General features: G+C 36.5%; 1 protein-coding gene across 2 annotated transcripts in view; it reads left to right on the forward strand.

The window, feature by feature from the left end:
- smarca4a (SWI/SNF related, matrix associated, actin dependent regulator of chromatin, subfamily a, member 4a) overlaps positions 1-15,117 on the forward strand; it is a 39,368-nt gene extending 24,251 nt beyond the window's left edge. For both annotated transcript variants that reach the window (XM_056453299.1, XM_056453301.1), the window contains exons 20-34: positions 1,010-1,123; positions 1,364-1,471; positions 1,556-1,642; positions 1,740-1,786; positions 1,865-2,031; positions 3,535-3,698; positions 5,619-5,846; positions 5,950-6,027; positions 7,046-7,264; positions 7,792-8,054; positions 10,083-10,188; positions 10,532-10,633; positions 11,205-11,340; positions 11,899-12,035; positions 14,449-15,117. In XM_056453299.1, coding sequence (XP_056309274.1) covers positions 1,010-1,123; positions 1,364-1,471; positions 1,556-1,642; positions 1,740-1,786; positions 1,865-2,031; positions 3,535-3,698; positions 5,619-5,846; positions 5,950-6,027; positions 7,046-7,264; positions 7,792-8,054; positions 10,083-10,188; positions 10,532-10,633; positions 11,205-11,340; positions 11,899-12,035; positions 14,449-14,481 — 1,989 coding nt within the window. In that variant the 3' untranslated portion in view covers positions 14,482-15,117. The remainder of the gene's footprint in view (positions 1-1,009; positions 1,124-1,363; positions 1,472-1,555; positions 1,643-1,739; positions 1,787-1,864; positions 2,032-3,534; positions 3,699-5,618; positions 5,847-5,949; positions 6,028-7,045; positions 7,265-7,791; positions 8,055-10,082; positions 10,189-10,531; positions 10,634-11,204; positions 11,341-11,898; positions 12,036-14,448) is intronic.
- Positions 15,118-16,998: the final 1,881 nt, after the last annotated feature.

Genomic DNA, 16,998 nt, shown 5'->3' on the forward strand with positions numbered 1-16,998 from the left:
CCTCATGCTGTTTGGCGCTCTAGTTTTCAAAATAAAAGTCCCACATGCCTAGTAAGTGAAATATACGCTTAAAATAACTCAGGAAAGAAAAATTATCACTGTTGTATCACTAGAAAACGTTTGGCTTATCAAACGCAGCCTGTGGCATGCATATGAATGATTTCAGAGTTTTTTTATGATCTCAGAGCTGCATAAGAGTCATGTTCTCTTGATGACGTCAGATGCTTGTCAGATCCGGATGAATGACCTAAAGTAGGCATACATGCAAATACAGAGGGCATAGCTCATGAGTCTCATCGAGTTTATTTGTCTTCTGATTGGCCCGTTGTTTACCGGGGTTTTACACTTGTAGAATTTACATGAATATGATGAAACCGTGGTGTCTGAGGCTCACAGTATGCCCATTTCCATATACTGATCTTTTTGCATTCTACTATGCCTTGGTATACCCAGATTTTCATTATAGGGCACCTTTAAGGGTTCAATTTCAGCTTATTGGAAGCGCACACTGCAGTTTTGTCATCTGCTGCTTTAAATTATTGCACTAAAAAAGTCAGTCTCAGGGTTGCCAGGTTTTTTCAAAAATAAAAAAAAATAAAACGAGCTCAATTGCCAGTCAAAACAAGCCTAATAATATCAAAATTCAAAATATGCCACTTTACATTTGTAAAATACATATTTTACATTGCTTTATGAATTATATATAGTTTATTCTTTGAAAATCACTGTATATTAGTTTTTATAAAGATTCTAATATCAGAAAAAAAAGATCTTGCCTTAAATTGACACCTTACCTTAAACATTTTCAACTGTAAAAACTACTAAAAGTGATTCCAGCTATATTCAATATGTAGTTGTCAATTTTAGAACTACATTGTTGTTTTAAATGGGCCTTAAGGAGAAATGTTTGTAGTTGGTTTATTAGTACATTTCTATTAAGGAGAATAAAATGAAATTGTGTTTGTTTTTGTGTCATTTGGAACGTTAAAGTTTTGATTTTGTTCTAAAGGTGGACCTGAATGAAGAAGAAACCATCCTGATCATCCGTCGTCTGCACAAAGTGCTTCGCCCCTTCCTGCTCCGGAGACTCAAGAAGGAAGTAGAGGCGCAGCTGCCAGAGAAGGTTTGTTCTAAGCAAAACACTTTTGTATGCATCTTAACTTAAATTTTTTCCCTCACACTTTTCCTCCTCTCTCAAAGAAAGTTTACAGCATTTAACCCTTTCTCTTGCTTATGCACTAATGTAGTAATACCACAGTAAAACGTGCAATTCAATCTTACAAGTAAATCAGTTATGAAAAGGATCAAATGCTATCTTTGCTTAAGCTTTGCCACACTTATATGGCTGTCTTTTTGTGTACAGGTGGAATATGTGATCAAGTGCGACATGTCGGCTCTTCAGAGGGTGCTGTACAGACACATGCAAGCTAAAGGAGTGCTGCTCACTGATGGCTCTGAGAAAGACAAGAAGGTGACAATGAGATGCTTCACATCCAGAATGTGGCTAGATGGTTCAACATCCATTTCTAACATCTCATCTTTTTGTGCATTACAGGGCAAAGGGGGCACTAAGACTCTAATGAACACTATTATGCAGCTGAGGAAGATCTGTAACCACCCGTACATGTTCCAGCACATTGAGGTTATCATTTATTTCACACATTTTCCATTATGAATTCGTTTATATCCTGTTTGTTTATCTGTTAGTTTCGTATGCATGTGTGTTATCTGTTTTGCAGGAATCTTTCTCTGAGCACCTGGGCTTCACTGGAGGCATCGTTCAGGGGTGAGCAGAACCTCTTCCAAATAAGATAAAAGTTCGTTTTTCACAAGGGATCTCATCATGTCTTGTGTTGTTTGGCAGGTCTGATTTGTACCGTGCCTCTGGTAAATTTGAGCTGCTGGACCGCATCCTGCCAAAGCTCCGCGCCACCAACCACAAAGTGCTGCTCTTCTGTCAGATGACCACGCTCATGACCATCATGGAGGACTACTTTGCCTACCGCAACTTCAAATACCTCCGCTTGGATGGTAAGCCGGTTGAGCATCTGATCCAATCTTTCTGGTTCCTTGTTGTTTAAAAGTTATTAATAGTTTATTCAAAAGTATCGCAGGGTATCGCGTTCAAAAGAAGTGAGTGTAATGGTCACACACGTCTGTCCAGCGAGTGTTTACACTGAAAAACAATAGAGTGCTCACATTAACCATTGATTGAGCAGATTATCATGCAGCAACACTGCATCACTGGAAACATAATAGTAATGAATGAAGTGGAATTGCTGCCATCAAAAATCTGACTGATACCATGAGCGTGAAAGCTGCTAGCCGATTTGTGAGGTAAAAATGGTGTGTCTAACATAAATGCTAGTCTGTGCTAGTCGTGTTCCTATGAAATGACAAACCACAAAAGCACACCAAGTCTGTTTTATTTCAATTTGATCAAAAACCAGTGGTGTAAAGTAACAATTACAAATACTCAAACTACTGTAATCGAGTAGTTTTTCTTAGGAATTGTAAATTATTAAGTAGTTTTCAAAAATGTGTACTTTTACTTTCCTTTGAGTACATTTTTAGTGCTGTACTTCACGATTTTCTTTCAACCTGCAGTCACTACTTAAAATATCACTAGAATTTTCTTGTCTAAGGGGATTGGTTAGTACTTGGCATCCATCCTGTGATTCCTGTCAAGTCAAATCACACATAGAAAGTAAATCCCATCATACCTCAAGACATGGGCGATTTATAAATGGTGCAAACCATGCAGAAGCATTAAAAGTGTCCCAGAAGATGTCTAAAATCTTTACATGCAATGACCGAGAGGCTATTTAGACTGCTTATCACTGATGAGAAGATGACTGATGTTTACTGTATGAAGACTGAAATCGCCAAATGGCCTTAAATCACTAAATGCACAAATTACATGTAAAGGCATCAGCTTTTTACAGCATAACACTCTATATACTCACTATTCTTTCGTACTTTTAAAAGTGCTACTTTTTACTCATGTTTTGAGTAATATATACAACAGATACTTTTACTCACTACATTTTTGGGCAAGTAATGGCACTTTTACATGTGTATGATTTTTCCACTATTGGCAAATCCTAATATAGATCAATGGACTCACTCCACCAGTTCCCCGGTGTTAGTTATTATATATTTTTAAAAATATTATCAATAATTTTTGTTGTGTTAAAGAAGCATATTTGGCTTGTCTTGACACCATTATTTATAATATGTGGCTAAGAAATGACTATTACTATCAACTATTTAAATTTTTTTGGCCAGAGAAAATTTTGGCAGGGCCAGTAAAAATCTATACCTACCAGGCCATTATAAAAAATAGCCCTAGCATTGAGCCCTAATATAAATATAATATTTTGTAATAAATAAATATAACATGTATTTTCATTGCATGCTTGGTGGTCATAAAGTTAGTCAAATTTGCTATTAAAGTCTTAAATTTAAACATTTGCAGACCCTGTATCAAGTTGTCCGTTTAATCTTGCTATCGTCTTTCTTTTGTCATTGTAGGAACCACTAAGGCTGAGGATCGTGGCATGTTGCTGAAGAATTTTAACGATCCTTCCCATCAGTACTTCATCTTCCTGCTGAGCACCAGGGCAGGAGGTTTGGGGCTGAACCTGCAGTCTGCCGACACTGTCATCATCTTTGACAGCGACTGGAACCCTCACCAGGTACAATACTGTAGTTTTTTAACTTTTATAATAGAATTGAATGGTTAATATGAAATCACTGCCAAACTTTAACATTCGGGTGATTCCTAATGTTCTGTTTACTAGATTCAATAGGATCTTTGAATAAATGTATAATAGGTGTTAGAATTTATTATGTTTTATATGGAATCCTGATGAAACCGTCTGCATTTTCTGTTTTATATGGAATAAAAATAAAATTGTAATATTGAAATGATTCTAAATGTTTTATTTACTAGATTTAAAAGAATATTTGAATAAATGTGTAATAGGTGTTAATGTTTAACTAATAAACATACTATTTTGCATGTTAATGCATTTATTCATATTCATTTTCAAAAATGTTTTTCATTGAACATTGTATTCATTATTCATTGGCTACCATACCATACCAAGTTTTATTAGTAGAGTAGGATCTGTATTAATTTAGATTCTCTTGGATGAAATGTGCTGCAGTTAAAACAATAATATGGAATCAGTTGATTTGCTATCATTCTAATAGATTTACCATTTTTCCAGCTTTTATGAGTCTGAGTAAATTATTCAGAGTTCGTATGGATGCTGGACATCCATGAAAATGTTTGAATTTTAAGTGTTTTAAAGGTTTGAAAAGTGCTTCTAAACAGGACAGTTCTCAAAATCAACCTTTTTTTTCTTGGTCGCACCGGTGCTCCTAACTTCAAAAGTTTAGGCGCACCAGACAAAATTTAGTCGCACCCACCAAAATTATGAGCACCGTTTTATACTAACAGATTCCATTATATATTAATATAATCACAACTAACAAATAAACAAAAATCTGCATGTGCTCACCGGCCCCACACGCACTGCTTGAAGTGAATGAGATGAACTGAATTAATAATAACTGTGCTGTTCTCACGGGTGGTGTCTCATATTGCACAGATGCTATTGACATAACATTGTTTGCATACGTCATCTTAATGGCAATAACGGTCTTTTCATGAGCTGCAATATTAGTTTAATCTTAGTGAATACATGCTCTTCATCGGTGGTGAATGCGGTGTCAGTCGCACGACTGACAGCATTGGGATGATTATATGGAGGATTAAATAACGTTAGAACATCTCATGCTTAAAATGTGTAGATTCCATGGCAAACACTGTTACCTGAGAACTCTGTCCCACCGGCTTTACAGTGAATAGCTTTAGTCATTTTCATAGCGGACTTTAACCACTGGAAGTCTTTTATCCACTCTGTAAATGCTGGATTGACATTCATTACATGATCACTAATCAGATGTGCAATTATTTGTAACTTTAGGTGGTTTCTAAAACTAAATCTGTCATTGTTGTTAATATTCTCTCGTATCCAGACCTTTACATTTTCACGACTGTAGCTCCCTGTCGTCGGAACTGAGTGATTGACAGCTGTTATTAACCAATCCATTTGCGTTCTGTTCTAGCGCAGTGGGCCAATAAGAAGAGTTAAAATATATTTTGAGGTTACAAATATATTCATAGGTAAAATTTTGGGTGCATATGCGAACAATACGGTCGCAATTTCGAGCCCTGCAGTATATGAAACAGCTTGAAATTTTTCATTTGTTGTTTTCATAGTAATTTAATTTACTTTACATGATAGTGTACTGACTAAATGGGTAATGATTATTAAATGTTAATTAAAATGTAAGGGTAAATGGGAGTAATTCAATATTAGGCTTTGGGCAAATGAAAACATTTTCAAAAATCAGACTTTTTCCCTAGAATGCAATACTATACTCTTAAACGCTATAAGACATAGCATCTGATATAATGTGATGTCAGTCATGCTACACTTGTGATGCCACACAAAAGAAATGAAACTGCACCTGGAAAGTGCTTTAAATTTGACTTTAGATGATTCTGTGTCTCTGAACACCTCTTTCTTTCTTCTCTCCGATAGGATCTACAGGCCCAGGATCGAGCCCATCGTATCGGGCAGCAGAATGAGGTGCGTGTGCTGCGTCTGTGCACTGTGAACAGTGTGGAGGAGAAGATCCTGGCCGCTGCTAAATACAAACTCAACGTGGACCAGAAGGTCATTCAGGCTGGTATGTTTGACCAGAAGTCCTCCAGCCATGAGCGCAGAGCTTTCCTGCAGGCCATCCTGGAGCATGAAGAGCAGGATGAGGTTCGGATTCTCCTCTACAATGCATTGTTTTTGATGTCTCAATAAAACTGTCTGCGTTTTCTGTAGCTAACATTCGCTGTCTTTGCTTTTTGTTGTGTCACAGGAGGAAGATGAAGTACCTGATGATGAAACTGTTAATCAGATGATTGCCAGAAGCGAGGAAGAGTTCGACCACTTCATGGTCAGCAGTGCTGCTTTTCTTTCTTTCTTTCTTTCTCTCTCTCATTCTCTTGCGTTCTTTTTTTGTTCTTTTTTCTTTTTTTCTTTCTTTCTTTTTACTTGTTCCTTTCTTGTTTCTTTCTTTCTTTCTTTCTTTCTTTCTTTCTTTCTTTCTTTCTTTCTTTCTTTCTTTCCTTTTTCATTTTTTCCTCTGCTTTTTACTTTCTTTCTTTTCTCTGTCTCTTGTCTTTCTTTTTCCCTGTCTTTCTTTCTTTCTGGTTTTATTGTTATTTTTGTTTCATTTTCTTTCTTTTCTTTCTTTTTTCTTTGTTTTTAATTTCTTTCTTCTTTATTTTTCATTTCTTTCTTTTTACTTGTCCCTCCTTCTTTCGTTTCTTTTGTTTTTTTTTTCTTTTTACTTTCTTTTTTTTACTTTCATTCTTTTTTCTTTCTTTTTTCTTTCATTCTTCATGCTTTTCGTTTTTCCCCTCTTTTTATTTCTTTTCATATTCATTTATTTTTCTTTTTGTTCTTTTCCTCTTTTTTTCCCTTGTTTTCTTTCTTCGTTCATTCTTTCTTTCTTTTTTCTTTCTCTCTTTCTTATTCATTTATTTATTTTTCTTTCTTCTTTATTCATTCTTTTTCTTCTTCGGTTTTTCCTCTTTTTAATACTTCTTCTTTTTTCCATTCTTTTCTTTCTTTTTATTTCTTTCTTTACTTTTTCATTTTTCCTCTTCTTTCCTTCTATTTATTTCTTTTTTCTTTTTCCTTTTCTTTTTTTGCTCTTTCTTTTTTTCTTCTTTCTTCTTCGTTCTTTTTCATTCATTCTTTTTTTTTTCTTTTTCATTTGTCTGCTTCTAACTACTTTCTTTTTCTCTTCTTTTTTAAAAATTTCTTTTTTTTATTCTTTTCTTCTTCTTTCCATTTTCTTTCTTTCTATTTTTTCTCTTTTTTTTTTTTGTTCTTCTTTTCCTTTTCTTTCTTTTTTTTTACTTTTTTCTTTCCAAGTCCTCCTAATTGTTGTTGTCCTCTCCATCCAGCGCATGGATCTGGACAGGCGCCGTGAAGAGGCTCGTAACCCGAAGCGCAGGCCGAGGCTGATGGAGGAGGATGAGTTGCCCACCTGGATCATGAAGGACGACGCTGAGGTGGAGAGGCTCACCTGTGAAGAGGAAGAGGAGAAGATGTTTGGCCGTGGCTCCCGCCAGAGGAAGGAGGTGGATTACAGCGACTCTCTGACGGAGAAACAGTGGCTGAAGGTGAATGAGGAACATTGTATTGGTTATTTAAAGGTCCAGTGAAATTAAAATAATGTTTTTTCAGATGTAAGCATCAGTATGTTAGTCTTCAAGGATATCTATAAGCTAGTGTGGTACAAATCTATGACAGAATTTGTTTAGAAAATATAAAGCCAATATAAAAATGTAAAGCTTGTAGTTTGTCACTTCCGCTTAATCAACGTTTTTTTTTTTGGTTTTTTGCATCACCTCATACTTCAGTGTCTCATCAAATCTTGACCAATTAAATGTTCTTTATTATCTGACATGCCCCGCCCCCTTCAAGACGCTTCTCATTTGATTAGCTTGAGCTCAACCCCTTTCAGCTGTGATGAAACAAAAACGCTATTGACTGCTTTTTTAAAAGGGGAGGATCCACTCTGTACCACCCTCTTTTTGTCTTTCAGTTGAGATTACGTAAAACATTGAATACAAAATTTAAATTTCAAAGCACTTCACGAGACCTTTAAGAAATACAATGTCAAACGTATTGATGTGTACTTCTACAGGCCATTGAAGAAGGTACCCTGGATGAAATTGAGGAGGAAGTGCGGCACAAGAAAACCACCCGGAAGAGGAAACGTGACCGAGACCTTGACCTTCCCGGTCCGGCCACGCCCAGCTCCAGTGGGCGGAGCAGAGATAAAGACGACGACGGTAAGAAGCAGAAGAAACGCGGCCGTCCTCCTGCTGAAAAACTCTCACCCAACCCTCCATCACTCACCAAGAAGATGAAGAAGACTGTGGACGCAGTGATCAAATACAAGGATGGGTTCGTTGCTTCACTCTTTTTATTCTCCATCACTGGATTTAGTCAGACTGTTTTTTTTTTTAGTCAGAGATGCTTTTTAAGCTATTATATATTTTTTACATTTTTTCACCAGAGTAACAGTGGTACTGGTATCTCGTGACAAAGTACAGCAATTTTTGTTCAACATTCAAATGCATACAAATGCTTGAAAGCAAAGACATAATATAAAATGAAATTATAAAACCAAGTTTAGAAAGGCAGTCACTGAGTACCCTCAAGAAAATTCCAGAGGGAGGACAAAATGCGCCAAAACAATATTCTATGGAGGAGAACTGGAGTTAGATAAATCCTGTCAATACATTTTGATTTTGTTCATGAACCGAAATTGAAGTACTTTTGGGACAGATATTTGAGATGGCAGATAGCCATCACTTATCACTAAAAATAGACCTAAAATCCTTTTCCCATATTACCCTTAAAGAATCAAAGGTTGAAGGACTAGTATTAGACAGTAATGCATATAATTCAGAGAGTCCATGAGCCCAGGGGCATAGCGGACATTTTAAAAGTGGGGGGGACAGTTGAATGAGATTCAATATTTTATGTTCATATAATTATTAATCATCTGTTTCTAAATGGTCGGCATAAAAAAGTGAGGGGGACGTATCCCCCCGTCCCCCCCTGTTGCTACGCCCCTGCATGAGCCCAAAAGTATAATTGGAAATTGGATAGTGAAACCCCACCCAATTCCTTTGGTTTCATCAAGAGCGAAAGTTTGTCAGGGTTTCTTGTGATTCCAAAAATACTTTGAAATTGAGCAATTAATCCTCTTAAAGTTTGTATTTAAGTAGCACGGCATATTCTGGAATAAGAAGTTTAGTCTCTGAGGGATGTCTTAAGCTATTATTTGCTACCACTTGCATGCAATATTTTTAACAAATATGTGTTGTGAAATTTGAGTATAACCTTCCTGTTGCAGTTATGATGCCTGTGGGTCAATTTGAAATAAATATTTCTTGGTTACAGGCAAGTGAACCGATTTAAAAATGTGTATTTATTTAGCCTAGTTGTTTGCTGTCTGTATTTGCTCCTATTATAATAATGACAAAAATAAATCTTTAGAAAAACGAAAAGGAAAAAAAACAATTACTTTTTCAGGATGTTTTCCTTTAAATGCTATACCCTTTAAGTATTTAATACTATAAACTAAAAGTACTATATTTACTTTTAAATATTATACATTTTTGTCCTTTCATATGTGTCTCCATAGTTTTATTTCTATTGATGATTACAACACTTTATAACATTTATAGTTAATGTAAAAAAATTAAGTATGTTCATCTCTTTTTGTGTGTTTACATTTTGGATGAGAAAAATTAATTGGATGAGGTTTAAAGTTGTTATTTTAGAAATGATTCAAAATGACACATTGACCTCAAATTGACCTTCATTTTGTCTTTTATTATGACGAAACTCATTTTACACATTGGCATTGTCTCTGTTTCAAACCACAAAGATGTTGATGCAGATGTCAAAGCCATGTATAAACTTTGTATGATGGTTATGTTGGTGAGTCTGCCAAAAGCTTCATATTTCTCAGACAAGATGGAAGCTGAATCTTCCTTTAATTCTAAATCACCCTATGTGAGCCACATATCACCTTGATATTTTCAGTTGCCATTTTTTTTCTAACTATTGTTGATGTGTAATCTCATTATGCATGTAATGTCATTCCAAATGGAACACTAACTTTTTTTACTACGCTGAAATTCAAACCGTTTCCCAAATGATGTTTGACGGTTGCCAAATTATTGAAATAAATGACCAAACTACCAGGTATTACCTGACATGAGTATAACTGCATTGGTGTTCCACTAGATTGTACCTGAATTTTTAACATCATACAAAGGCTAGACAAGCACAGTCCTACCAAAATGATCCAATAGCAAATAAAAGCAGCATTTGCAGGTTTCTTTAGATATTTTAAACATTAATGTAATTAGATTTAACTAAGCTTTTTGTTTTTTTTGTCACTGTATTTTTCCATAGCAATGGGAGGCAACTGAGTGAGGTGTTCATTCAACTGCCGTCTCGTAAAGAGCTGCCGGAATATTATGAACTCATTCGCAAACCTGTGGACTTCAGGAAGATCAAAGTTTGTCAACTTTTCCTTTGTGATAACTAACAGATTAGATGATTTTAATTTTTTTTTTGTCTATGAATAGTTTTTCAAGTTCACAACAAGCCATTGGGGATACTGGATGTTTTATTATCATTGTAGTATTTTCAGATTTTTGTTTAGATTTTAAACATGAAAGGACAATACTGATGATGTTTTAACTACTCTGATTTATTTGATTGTTTTTTTTTAAATTAGAGTTATAATATGAACACTTCATGAATTGTTCAGTTTAATGGTTACAGATAAAAAAAAAACAGCAACAATATATTAGTGAACAAACATTGCAGTGTTAATTCTCGCTCTCTGCTGTGCACAGGAGCGCATCAGGAGTCATAAGTACCGTAGTCTGAATGACCTGGAGAAGGACGTCATGCTGCTCTGTCAGAACGCTCAAACCTTCAACCTGGAGGGATCATTGGTAATCTTCATTATCCTCTTTAAGCCACAATCTTATTAAAAGAGCCACACCCATCAATTACGCTAATTCAACCATGTGTATTGTCTTCGAGCAAAAAACAAAGATGTGTTGTGTAAAAAATGTATTATGTGTAAAAGAACTATGTATTGTGTAAAGTGTTTTAAGTAGTTTTGTTCATTTCAATAAATGTATTTTTAGGTTTTCCATCTTTTTAAATGTTTGTAACTGTGTGGAACCCAGTATTTTTTACAGTGTATACTGATAAAAGGATTTTTTACAATAACATGATATTGTGCCAACTGAAATTAAGTTAACTTGATAGTTTACAAATTTAAGTGGATTGAGCACAAAACAACTAAGTTGTCTAATTGTCGATTCAACTAATTTTAAATAAGTAGTTTGTCATTTTTTGAGTGTATAAAACTAATTTAGATTTATTTTCAATTTTAGCTATTGTAGTATGTAAGCTAACCATAATTGCACATGGCACAATAAGTTATAATATAATGTTTTATATATGATTTTAGGTTGGTTGTTCAAATTAAAATGAGTTGATGGTTTGACATTTCAGATCTATGAGGACTCTATCGTACTGCAGTCTGTGTTCACCAGTGTGCGGCAGAAGATCGAGAAAGAGGAGGAAGAGAGTGAGGGAGACGACAGCGAGGAGGAAGAGGATGACGTCGATGAAGGATCTGAGTCTGAATGTAAGTTGACAATAATAGTCCCTATTCACCAAAATGTTATGACTTATTTAGCGGTCATCGGCAAGTTCTTGAAAGTCTTTAACATTTTAAAAAAGTATGAACATTTCTGTGTATTTATGTATGTATTAAATAATCTTTGCATCAAATGACAAAAAGCGAATTACTGCTTGTGCTAGGCATTTGTAATGCAGAGTGTATGGGCAGGACAGTAAATTTGACGTTGTTCTCTCTCCTGGTTGCCGTTATCGATCTCACACTATTTGTTTCCTTTTTCTGCAAATCTTGACAACACCATCAGGGAGTTTTGCTTTCATTTTTTCAGCAAGTAGGATTGTAAAAAAAAAAATGATTTGTTGTATTCTCCTATTCACTGCGCTCTAAGTTTACCCAGCTATGAAGACTTCCGCTACTGAGAAACCCAGACAAGTGAAAAGGGTCCATACTGCTACATAAATGAATCCAAATATTATCGGATTACAGTATCATGCACTTACAACTCTAATTTAAATTAAGTCCATTGTTAAAATATTTGTGTGTGTGTGTGTGTATATATTACAGCTCGTTCAGTGAAGGTGAAGATAAAGTTGAGTCGGAAGGACAAGGCGGAGAGAGGAAAAGGACGACGCCGAACCGGACGCAGCTCGCGGCCTAAACCTGTTGTTAGCGATGACGACAGTGAGGAAGACCAGGAAGAGGTACTTTAGAATAATCAATGATTTTTTTTATTATTATTAGTAAGAAAGGAAAAGATCATTTACATGCAATACAAGAGTAAGCATTACAGTTTCCTTCTTTCTAAATTTGTTTTAACCCAAGCTCAACCCCAAGAGCTGAACAAGAATAATCAATGTAGAATAATTCAACTTAAAGGGAAAACGTACACACGCACACAACCAATAGATATCATTGCTAGTTTAAGGTCTATTCACATCAAGAGTAACTACATTTGCATTCAATTCAATGTATAAAATGTTTTGACACTTTAAATGCTCCAGCTCTTCAACCCCTTAACTCTTACTCAATTTTTTGAGTTCACACCAGAAAATATAGTTTGTTATATGGTTTGTTTTAAATTTATTATAAGGTTTTTGACCATTTAAAAAAGTGTAATGAAAAACACCTGACCTGTGGGACGGTGAGAATTAAGGGGATTCTGATGCTGCGTTCACACCAGGCGCGGATGAAGCGTCAAGCGCGAGTAATTTACATGTCAAGTCAATGCAAAGACGCGAATAGACATCTTGCGGCACAATTCACGCGAATGAAGCGGCGCAAGTCGAGCGTTTTGCGCGTTAAGCCCATCAAACGAGCAAATAACTCGAGTTAAAAATCTGAACTTTAGCTGACATTCGCGTTGCGTTATCAGTCAGGAGCTTGCTCTTGTAGGGGCATGATTGATTGTAGTGCCTGTTGTTGGTGTCCTGAGGGGAAGTGCTCTTGCCAGAACCGGACAACAGTTAATCAAACTGGGCTCGGTTCAGTTGGAAGCACCGCTGAAAGCTTCCATCATCCAGGTTAAGTTTCTGGAGGAGTTGATGAACTGGGTGCACCTCTAAAAGAATCTAGTGGACTTAGACAAGGTGCCGAACAAATATATGCTGTTTTTCAGCCTTCCCAAAGCACATAAACGCAGCTAATTTCTCAATAAAATTCATGTTAGCCATTTAGCAATGAAGCTAGTCACCGGGCAGACAAGCCCTGCCCATGATGCAAATATGCATCTATTGTGCATTCATTTATGCACGAATAGCAAGATTTATTTGCACATTCCGCGTCTGGTGTGAACACAGCATGATAGAGGCTGGGACAATAAACCAATGCATTGTGAATGGAGAAATTGTTCTCTCTTGTCCGCTTTAAAGTCAAATGAGATGTGCTCTTTGTCCAAAGAGGGCGGAGCTACAAACACCTGCGCTTCATCATGCGCTTAAGTCGTGATGTGTGGAATACTGTTTCCAGGACAACTCTGCTACTCATTTAAATTGAGATTATATATATTGATGACCACTTTTTAGTCATATCACACATTAAAGTGAATTTGATATAAAATCATGGTGTATACCAGTCCTCCTCAACCACCGGACCGCACAAGAAATCATTAATTGTTTCCGTTTTATTTATTATCTAAATGATTTTGAAAAATGCTTTTTGAAAAATGACCGTATTCTCTTGCTTATATCTCGGTTACTTGAGTGCCCAAATTTAACCCACACGCAACAAAATGAGTAAGAAACGAACATTTTTAAAAAGTTTCCTTGCGAAGGGGAAAAGGCCCAGTGAAGGACCTGCACACTGCCAAGGAATTGATCCGCAACCCATTTAACAACAAATCAGGTGAGTCCACCATGTCTGTGCAAGAAGATCGACTGCTGGAGATCGCAAATGACGGCTGCCTTTTAGAGGCTGTTCGCATATTGCGTCTTTTCTAGAGTTTGCACAAGTTGGTTATGTCCAATGGTGGTGCGCGGCTTGCTATCGGATATTAGGCATGGGTATGTATATTGCGATCGTGATTTTCGAAAGTATTACATCGCTTTGTAAACGTTTATTATTACCAGTGTTTGAGTCTCCCCATACAGTTTGATATCGCACTTGTGATGTCACGCGAAGCGGCTCCCGGGTCCAATTAAAAGCGGATAGCAGCAGATTCAAAACAGGGCTAAAGTTATCTAAATATGTTGAAAGAAGTGTCTCAGAAGAACGCGGGCTATGGAGACTACAATGTTCATTTGTGCATCCTAAACGTCTTAAATGACCACATTTAAATGACTGACGAGCTGTCTATGCTAATGAGGGAGAGATTGTCACTAATGGGCGGGGCTTTGTCCCTCTGATGACATGTACAAAGGGAGAATGACAGTCAAAGTGTTTTTATTAGGTGCGATTCTTAAAAAAAACAACAACAAAAAAATGGTATTAATACATTTTAATGATTTGAGGCTGGCTGTATTTTTACACACTGTTACCTCACATATGTTTAACCCCTTATAAACCTGATTTTTGCAAAATAGGTCCCCTTTAAATGAAGAATGATTTATTGTTTTGGTTATCTTTGGTGTGAGCAGGCCTTTATGCTACGTCTTTTATCTGAATTTTTTTATCTTCCAGGAGCATTCAGCTAGTGGCAGCGAGGAAGATTAAAAACTCCTTCGAGATGCTTCAGGACCAATCCCGTCTCTCTGCTGCAGAAACGTCATTTTACATCAGATTCAACACGCCCGCATTTCAGGGGCCTAGTTTTATCCTAGAACAGCACATTTTTAGAGACAGGACAAGTATACAAAACGATTAAATGAGAAAATGACACTATATAAAATGCAGAGAAAAACAAAAGACCCCTTCCATTTGCATATTTAAGCAGACGATCTCTTTATGTATAGCAAGACAGTTTAAGCGTTGAGCATTTGGTGTTTCTTTCCACATTTGTTTTTATGATTTTTGATTTCTCAAGGATGTGACATAAGATGGACAGATATCTGACAGACCAGACTCAGTGGACCAGTAAGAATGGATCATGTTTCATTGTCCTCTTATTGTTTTTAGCTGTGTGAACGTCACCCCCTTTATCCCCCCCACACACCCCAGAATGCATGCTATTTGTGGTAAACGCAGCCAGTTATTTCTCTTTCCGTTTTTTTTCCTCTGTTTAAATTAAGATTGCAAACAGGATTATGGTACTTCTAGTCAGGAGGAATGGGGGAGAATAGGGTGTAGGATTCTGTACTGTGTCAGTGTCACTGGATTTACAAAATGCACAATAAAGGCATCTCAGAAATATTTCCGCCTTCAGAGTTTCTGTTTTGAAGTATATCAGAGTATTAAAGGGATAGTTCAGCCAAAAATAAAAATTCTGTCTTTAATTTATCCGTTATTTGTTACAAACCTGTCTCACGTTTTTTCTTCGGTTGAACACAGGCCCAGATTGGCTAATCGGGAGGACTAGGAGAATTCCCGGTGGGCCGGTCCTTTTTTTGGCCATGAAGGGCGGGTGTCTCTAGCTGCTTGCACTCTCAGCAGTCACACTTTTTCATTTATTTATTTTACCACAGCCTCATTGTTTTTGTTCACAGTTTCACCGCAGCTCCGCTCTTTTAATTAATTTTCTCGTGAGCAAATATAACGTTATTAGTTGTCGCGGACGAAAGTGGAGAGGGTTGAGGAGTGGAAGTCAAAGTGAACAGCGGACGGGGGAGGAGGGCAGTTGTGGAGGGGAATCTGTAAATTGAGGTGCCGGATCAGATTTCATGGGTACCGGATCAGGTGTGTTGTGACACAAATTAAGCTCTGAATTAATGGATATTACACCTGCTCAATGAAAATCAGATGATTCACTACATTAATAAATCTGACATAACTTGACCAGAAATCTAAAAAGGGGAGAAAAAGATTAAGCCATCAATAGAAAGTAATACTGTGGTTAAAATTATGTAAAACAGTGCAATACTTGTTTTATTTTTTATTCCACACATACTAACATTACAGCTCCGCTGTGGTCCAGGGGTCAGCATGTTGCGTTATGACTCCTCCGACCATGGTTCGAATCTTACCTGAGTAGTGTTTTTTTTTTTTTTTTCATTTTAATGTTAAGACATATAATACTGTTTGAATTACTTATATAGGTGTACATATTTTATTTATTTTTTGTGTGACCACCATTACAAAGGACTGGATATCTATAAAGAAAGTTTGCACAGAATCTATATTCAGATATTGCAGGAAAGGACATTGTGATGTTTTAAAGAATAGTGTTGAAGATTTAGCTACCGTTTAATGTCCTCGTATTTCTGAAAAACATTTGAAGTTCTAAAGCAGCTGTTTCCTTGAAAAAGACGTGAAAAGAAACTGAATTGGAAATGTCGTTATTTTAATATAGTCAGTCGTGAACTGAGGTGGGCCGGTCTAAGTCTTGAAACTCCAGGGCTGAAAAGGAGTCCCACTCCGGCCCTGGTTGAACACAAAACGACACCCACTGAAAAGATGTTTGAAAAAACAGCCATTGACTTTCATTGTGTTCTTTTAATTCCTACTATAGATGTCAGTGGTTGCTTTTTAACAAATTCTTCTGAATGTGTTAAACACAAAGTATGTTTGCCTCGGTGAGGAGTTTTACTATAACTCATGGGTCTCAAATTCAATTCCTGAAGGGTCGCAGCTCTGCACCCTAACCTGCTCCAACCCTAATCAAACACAAAAGAGTCTGGAACACCTTGATTAGTTGCATCAGCTGCGGCCCTCTAGGAATTGAGTTTGAGACCCATGCTATAACTGCAATTCTAGTGCAACATGTACTTATGAACAGCAGGCGGTGCTGTTAGCCTCACTATACCTTCTTTGTGAAATGTGTATTCTTATATTTCCCAAGTGCTGTTTAACTGACCAAGGGCATTTTTACAGTATTTCCTTATATATCGTTTCCTTCTGACTGGGCTATATCTTATTTCTTTTAGTTTGGCTTGAATTAAGCAGCTTTTTTGACCACTGGGTCAACATTAAGATTTTTGTTTTCCTTTTTCCCCGATTGGCTACAGAACAAGCCACTGTTGTCCAATGACTTTCTTAATTGCCAATGTTAAGCCTTTAAATTGCACTTTGAACTGAAAACTAGTATCTTGCAAAACAAGTAAAAAAACATATTATGCACTGTCACCAAAGAAAAGA

The sequence above is a fragment of the Danio aesculapii genome, chromosome 3 (assembly GCF_903798145.1).
Source record: "Danio aesculapii chromosome 3, fDanAes4.1, whole genome shotgun sequence".
Classification (NCBI taxonomy): domain Eukaryota; kingdom Metazoa; phylum Chordata; class Actinopteri; order Cypriniformes; family Danionidae; genus Danio; species Danio aesculapii.